This window comes from Puma concolor, chromosome D1 (assembly GCF_028749965.1).
Source record: "Puma concolor isolate L17-30 chromosome D1, mPumCon1.1.hap2, whole genome shotgun sequence".
NCBI classification, from domain to species: domain Eukaryota; kingdom Metazoa; phylum Chordata; class Mammalia; order Carnivora; family Felidae; genus Puma; species Puma concolor.
The window spans coordinates 59,283,438-59,291,009 of record NC_141676.1 but is presented as its reverse complement, the minus strand read 5'-3'; the positions used below and the strand labels follow the sequence as shown (position 1 = coordinate 59,291,009).

General features: G+C 52.9%; 1 protein-coding gene across 8 annotated transcripts in view; it reads right to left on the bottom strand.

The window, feature by feature from the left end:
- Positions 1-7,572, bottom strand: part of SLCO2B1 (solute carrier organic anion transporter family member 2B1) — a 63,066-nt gene that overhangs the window by 8,829 nt on the left and 46,665 nt on the right. For 5 of the 8 annotated variants that reach the window (XM_086678322.1, XM_086678328.1, XM_086678321.1 and 2 more), the window contains 4 exons: positions 6,374-6,537; positions 4,627-4,691; positions 4,181-4,301; positions 1,241-3,098 (listed from right to left, as the gene is read on the bottom strand). In XM_086678322.1, coding sequence (XP_086534448.1) covers positions 2,915-3,098; positions 4,181-4,301; positions 4,627-4,691; positions 6,374-6,537 — 534 coding nt within the window. In that variant the 3' untranslated portion in view covers positions 1,241-2,914. Of the gene's footprint in view, positions 1-1,240; positions 3,099-4,180; positions 4,302-4,626; positions 4,692-6,373; positions 6,538-7,572 lie in introns of those variants that run through there. The other 3 variants (XM_086678327.1, XM_086678324.1, XM_086678325.1) reach the window with 1 other exon arrangement.

The window sequence follows — 7,572 nt, the reverse complement described above, 5'->3', positions numbered from 1 at the left end:
GGCTCCCTGGAATTCATCAGTCCCTGGGAACCCCTCCAGCCCTGACCTGTTCCACCCCTGGCTCTCAGCCCCATGTCTCTCTTGCGATGACTCCTGGAGTCTCCTCACCCTGACCAGCCTGGGAGATTTTAAACACAAGGACCTCATTTTCTCCTTCAAAGCTGAGCTTGACCCAGAGGCAGATTCAGCATGAAGCTAATGCTGCTTGAGTATCCGGGTCTCTCTCTAGGCCCAGGAAGGGGCCTCTGCAATGTGTTCAGGTTGTCATATCCTTGGGAAATCTGCAAAAGTAAGATGCTTTAACCACAGCAGTTAAGATTGCTAGTTCCTTTTACTCCAGCTACTCGTGTCCCAGTTTCTCTTTATGTGAGGTGGTTGGAGGGGCCATGGGCATTTCTGGGATCTGGATAAGGGGCAGTTGAATTGGGGATCACCTTAATTTGGGCTCATTGGGATATATTTATGTGATTCTCAGTCCCCTCTGTATATAGATAAATCATTGCTAGCTACCTCTGTATAGAGAATGGCCTCTAAGAATCTTCCTCCTCACTGTCCAACTCAGCATTGTGACATCAAGATATCATATCCAGAGGTCATCTCATAGCATGAATGTGTTTTATGCTACCTGGCCCTGGAAGTACATGGGCACTAGAGAAGAAACAGGTTTGCAGTGACAGAACCAGAAGCGAGGCTGCAGAAATTCCTTCCAATCGTCAGGGGGGAAAATGTATTTTAGAGGTGTGCACGAGAGTTAGTAAAAAGTATGCTATTTTCCTGAATTGTGTGATGTATTTTTTTTACTTCTTTTCTCATTATAGGTAAATTTTCACTCTTTCTTACCAATTTTGTGTTCTTTTTTCTTTTAAAGAGGGCTCCCCAAAGTTTATAAGCTTCGATTTGCACAAAACCCTGGCTTCACCATTTATGTTCTGTCTGATCTTGGCAAGTTGCTTAATTTTTCTGAACTGTTTCCTTTTCTGTAAAACGTGAATGACAATTTGGACAGGTGAAGCCTCACAAACTTCATGACCTGATCCCATTTCTGAAACCATGACTAGAGGAAGTAACCCAGTCAAATGAAAATTAGACCAGAATATACAGACAGGGAAAGATGTCATATATAAGAAATAATAGTGAATAATGAATCCGGTAAAACTTAAATCTAAATAGCTGGAAGTAATGTGGTTGTTGCAAACTCTAATGCAGTTTGTAAGAAAGGAATTTTGTAATAGAAGAGACATTATGCAAGAACAAATTTAATAATAAGCTGTATCTATAACTCCAAATTATTTCTGCAAAACCTGGGAAAAGGAATATAAAACGTAAACAGCCTCCTCTTGTTGGAGGAGAATTTGAAATTCTTGGCATTGATAACAGGCTCAGATAGATGTTAAACATTTAAAGATACCAGCCAATAGAATCAAAATGGGAGTGAGAACTTCTGTACCTTCCCCTTCGTCTTTCACATGGGAGAGCCTCAAAGCCCTGCCACAGGGAGATGCTCAGAGGGTCAGAGCTGCATTGCCCTCCTGCCCCCCACCTGCCTCCCAGCTTCTCCCCTGCCTCCAGCACAGGGCTTGGGAAGCTGCTGCTGACAGATCTGCCTCTTGCCTCCCAAGCAGCAGGTCCCAGCCAGGTCAGGTATGTGGTGGCAACAGAATGGGCTGGAGTAGATGGGGGAAACTCTCTCCCCCTCTCAGGGAGATAACCAGGCCAGATAAGACTAGCCATAAAACAAGACAAGGCCACTGAAGATAAGGACCAGTTGGTTCAGACACAAGCATTCCACAGACCTGCTCATTACATAGAGCCTGACATTAACAAGTCCCAGCATTCTAGGCCTGCGCCTTACAAAGAACAGGTGCTTACACCAACTCAGGCATCACAGAGAACCAGATGTTACCCCCCAAAACATGGTTATCACAGAACCAGGCATCTATACAGCCCCAGGCCACAAAGAGTTAGGCACCAGGAAGGAAATGTTGAAATTAGGATCTAGTCACAAAAGTAACAGTGACTTTGGTGGGCCCTGGTCAGAGTGAAATCTTGGCAATGCATAAGTACCAGTGAATGTGTGCAGAGTGTGTTTGGTCTTTGAAGTCAGAAAATGCCCAAGTGTGGGACCTGGGTCTCCCTCCCCACTGGAGCCCTGAAGGCAGAGACTAGGCCACACCCAGACTGTGGTTCCCTGAGGGCAAGGACTGGGACTTCCTGAGTCCAGAGAGCGAGCCTCCGCCTCAGCTAACTCCCCAGGGGCCCTCACACCAGGTTTGCTGGAGGCCCCGACCAGCCTGGATGTCTTGTGAGGCCCGCTCCCTCCCTAGTAGGTCCCGCTCAGAGTTCAGGGCTCTGCCTCCAGGGGGCGCCAAATGGACACTTCTTGCCGGAGGCTGTCCTGGCCCCACCTCCAGGCTGAGTGGGGCTGGAGATGAGACTCGAGTCCATACTGACCACACAGATGGTCATAGCTGGAAGAGGCCTGAAAGCTGGCAAGTCCATTTCCACCTGACAGAGGTGGTGGCTGAGGCCCAGAGAGGGTGCTCCTGGTGAGTGGCAAAGCTAGACTAGGACCAGGTGTGCAGGGCAGCCTGGCCTACTGTTGTCTACTTCTGTATCTTAGGACCTGGGAGAAAGATATGCAGTCCTTCCACCAGGAAAGCCTGGTCAGGTCAGCCTGTCTGGCTGGGGGAGGAAGGGGGAAGACCATCTTGCGTTAGAAGTGGCCAACACACCAAAACCCTAGACAACTCTTTGGTTCAGATGAGTCACAAAAGCCCAGAGAGGGTCAAACTTGCTCAAAGTTACATAGCAAGTTAGCAGAGGAGTCTGAATTAGAAAATGGGGTTCCTGACACCCAATATTGGGCAAAGAGCCCAGAGGAGGTATTCCCAGTGGCAGCCACTCTGGGACCAGCTCACGCTCTGAATTCCTCAGGCTTCTTTTCTGGCCCTGACACTAATGGCTGCTGTTGCTGTAGGCCAGGGATGGATACGGTGACCTGGGTCCTCTCCTCTTTGTCCTGCTGCCTTAGGATGGCCAAAATCAAGGCAAAGCAGGCCAGGGAGCCTGTCTTGAAGAAGAACTGGAGGCCGACAAACCTGGAAAAGAGCAAGGGACCTGTCAACTCAGGACCTCCCTTGTCTAGGGCTTGGATGGCCTTGGCCTGGGGCAGAGTAGGGTCAGCAATCATCACCCATTGTGTGATCAGAGACATTGAGACCTTGCGGGTGGAAAAGAGGCTTCCAGCCCCAGGGCAATGGACCCTATCACCATGGCCTTGGTTGGGGAGATGGGGAAGCCCCTGGAATTAGCCCCTTCCCTGGAAAAGGGGGAGATGCTCTGCAGAAGGAGTCCTGAACAGGGAGGCAGAAGCCTGGGCATCCTCCCTGCCCTGTCCCCAGCTGGCTTATAGCCTGGGACAGTCCTCTCTGTCTAAGGGCTCAGGGGGCCTGATAGTTGCAACTTGGGATCACCCCACCGGCCACAAGAGGATTCCCTCTCCACTCTTTCCCTAACTCACCAAAGCTCTTATTTGATCTTTCTTCCTATAGAATGGGCACTAGTCAGTCCCAGCCCACAGGAGCCATGCCCTCCTCAGAGCTGGAAGTGACCAACTCCCTGCTCCCAGCCCTGTTAGCGAGTCCCCTTCAACCGCCTATCCCATCCCAGCAGCTCTCTGCCTTCAGGTTTCTTTGGGTTCCCCATTGCACAGATGGGAAGACTGAGTTCCAGAAAAGACAGGTCTCCCAATGAAAGAGACAGAGCTGGGCTGGATCCCAAGCCTCCTGTGTCCTAAATTGGCCTTCTCCCAACCCCACCTCAACTCCCCATCTTTCTCACAGCTGGGCTGCTCCCCTAATCCTCCCCCATGGTCCGCCACGGTGACACATGTTCCTGCACAGACCATGGTTAGACCATTTGAGTTTGAGGCCCAGCTTTGTGTGTTATCAGTTGTGTGACCTTGGGCTACTTTAATGGGTCACTTTCCTCATCCAGAAGAGTGGGGGGACAGTGGCCAGCTCACAGGACTGGTGAGCTCAGTACTGGATATAGCACCTGCTGCCTAGCAGGGGGATATCAATGGGCCTCTCGTCCCTGCTGCTGTCCCAGCTGAGACCCCAAGAGTATTTCCAGCAGCCTCCCCATGGGGGCCCCTGGCACCCCCCACCTCAGGTCTCACCGGTTTCGGAGCAGGTCGTGGTCATAGTAGCGACAAACGGCCCGCCGCCCACAGCTCTGGGCCCAGTACACACAGGTGGTGTCGATGGCGCTGCCGTGGATCACTGGGCTGGGCATCCAGGCTGGAGGAGGACATGCTCAGGGGACAACAGGCCTGGCATCCTGCATTACCCAACCCCCCTACTCCCTGGCATATGCAACCCCCCCAGAGCCACTGGGGCCTCTTGTCCCATAAGTCTTTGGCCCTCAAGCCCACCCCTCACCATGGTGTGAGATGCTGACTCCCTGGATGGCCCTCTAGCTGCTTGCACACCCACCTCCAGGGTACCAGGTCCAGTTTGCCCAATGAGCCTGTGAACCCTAAGGTCAGGAACTGGGTCCCACTCATCCCTGTGCCACAGGCCCAGCACACAGTGGGTGTCTAAGGGTCCCAGGAAAGTTCTTTACCCAAAACTCTCAGGAGCATGAACTGGATCCCCACAGCCAGCGTCTTGTCTTCTTTCTTCACTCCCCTAAGAAGCAGAAACACGGTGACATGAGGATTGAGAGGGTCTCGGCCCTCAAGGGGCTCTCACCATCCCCTGCTCTCTCACCACCCAGGGGCCAGCCTTCCCCCAGTCTGAAGGTCTGTGGGTTTGGGGTTGGGTGGGCTCAGGTTCCATATTCCATTTCCCTTCAACCTGTCGAGCCCAGCACCCAGTTCCAGGCACCCCCACTGGCCATCAGGGTCCTGTGCTGGCCTCCCTGTGTTCCTGGCCACAGACACCTCCCCTCTCCCTACCCCTGGGCCCACCAGATTCCTCTCTCCTCCTACACTTGGCAAAGCCAGCCAGACATGGCTTCCAACTTCCCCAAGTGCCGGGAAGCCCCAGCCTAGTTTGCCCTGGAAATCACTGGCTCCTCCTTTGTAGTAATACCAGCAGCTGGTGTTTTGGGAGTGCTCCCTATGAGCTCATTTTGTACTGCAACCCCCGCCTCACCCCCATGAGGTCGTTTATGCCATCAGGCCCATTTTACAGATAAGGAAACTGATGAATGTTTAGACAGGTTGACTTGGCCAAGACCTCACAGCTGGTGGGCGTCAGGGGGTCAGAATCTGTGAGGGGCGCCTGGGTGGCTCAGTCGGTTAAGCGTCCGACTTCGGCTCAGGTCATGATCTCACGGTCCGTGATTTCGAGCGTCGCGTCAGGCTCTGTGCTGACAGCTCAGAGCCTGGAGCCTGTTTCAGATTCTGTGTCTCCCTCTCTCTCTGACCCTCCCCCGTTCATGCTCTGTCTCTCCCTGTCTCAAAAATAAATAAACGTTAAAAAAAAAAAAAAAAAAAAAAAAAAAAGAATCTGTGAGCACACCGCCTGCCGTAACTCTTCTTAAACGGGCTGCCTTGCCGGAGCATCTGATTCCTCTACCTTCTCTCTTTTGGCCAGGCTGCTTTACAGATCTACATGTCTTGTCGTGTTTATGAGGGTCTCCATCCCCCTTCTAATTTTCTAGGAAACAGATGGGGAACCAAAATAATCCCAACATGATGAAAATTTAGAATTGTCCTGCTCTGAGGTCCCCTTATTCCAGCCCCCACCCTAGGAATGCCGACTTTGGCCTTAGGTAACAATTTGTCGGTCCCAGCAGGCACCCTCAGGACAAAGGCCAGAAAGAACATGAACCAAGAAGCAGTGCTCTGCGTGGGCTGGGTCCACAGTGGACACACAAGTGCTTATTGACTTGAAGGCTCATGAGCCACAACTTACAGGGCTTGGTTTTCTGGATGTACCTCCTGTGGCCCACTCATCACAGGTAGGGTGGGGGCGGGGAGTCGGGGGACACTCCACTTTCTCCTTGCTGTGACTGGGTGGCCAGGGCAGGGCCTTAGGTGTGGCCTCCCATCCCCTGAGGCAAGTGAGGACCTGGGCTCTGGTGCTGGCACCAGTACTATTCCGCCCAGCGGCTGTGACAAGACCTGGGGCTGACATCTGACTCTCTCTGAGCCTCGGTTTTCCTATCTGTAAATGGGGAGGAAACTTCACTTTAGCAGGTTGCCGTGAGGACGAAGACGGGGCAGCGAGAGCCTGGCCTGTTGCGGGGGGCCCAGCACACCCGAGTGGCCTCCTTCTTGGAACCCCTCCCTCAGGATTCCTTGTCCTGCCTAGGGTTAAGGACTTCTTGGTATCCACCAGGTGTGGCCTGCCCCCACTTTCACCTTAGGATGAGCATGAAGGAGGGTGTGTGGGTGAGACTGGCCAGTGCCGCACCCAGGCTGACCAGGAACATGAAGGGCAGCACCAGGTGGCTGCAGGCGGAGTCGCAGGAGCCCGCGGGCACAGGGCCTCCCCCTACCACGCAGCTGCAGTTGGCGTAGAAAACCTAGGGTGGGGAGGGGGCAGAGAAAAGCCTTCAGGAGCCTCCAAGGGCAAACAGCTGGCCCAGGCCCCAGAAGGCCCCAGAAGGCCCCAGAAGGCCCCAGAAGGCCCCAAGGGCACGAGCCAGCTGGGGTGGAGCTGGCTGGAGGCTGGGATTTCTGACCCCTGCAGCCAAGCACGACCCTGGACACGCATGGTTCACACACACATGGGCTGAGGCTGCCGGGAGAGGGAAGTGGTGAACAGAAAAGAGAGAGGGGCCTGGAAGAGCATCAGCCCCACCACACCACACTCACACATTCACACACACTCACATACACCCACACTCACACAATCATACACATACACACCACACACTCTCTCTCCCACACACCACAGTCCCACAACATACACTCACACACCCACCCACACACATACATCCACACTCACCCAGTCACATACACACATGCACATGTGCACACACGCTCTTTCTTTCACCTGGTAATGCCAGAGTGTTCCAAATTCCCGACTGGCTGCACAAGGAATCAAAGTAACAGAGTGTTTTGGGGAAGGAACTCGGATTTTCCAGCTCAGGGTTCCTCTTCCAGGGCACTGGGTTCCAGACTAGACTCTCAAGAAAATGGAGATTTCTTCTCTCCAAAAGGATGGAGAGATGCAGGCAGCACAGTGGGCATCCTGGCTCAGCACGTGAAGGGCAAGGAAGGCTTCTTGGAAGAGGGGCGTTGGATTTGGGTCTTGAGGAATGAATAGGAGTTTTCCGAGAGGAAAACTGAAATGAGCAGAGGGAAGGTCAAATGCAAAATCCCATGAAAGTGGAAGGAAAGAACCTAGCAAATCTTTCAGTGAGCCTGGAGCAGAGCGTGCACGCAGGAGAGGGCAGAGGGGAGGCGCTCCAGGATTGCGTTGGGAAGACAAGGTGAACAGCTTGGGACACAAAAGAGGAACCTGGACTGCTGTTTCCAGAAACACAGTGCACCAGCACCCTGCCAATCATACTGCCAACAACTTAAAATGCTGGATGAAGTATTGAAAACATTGT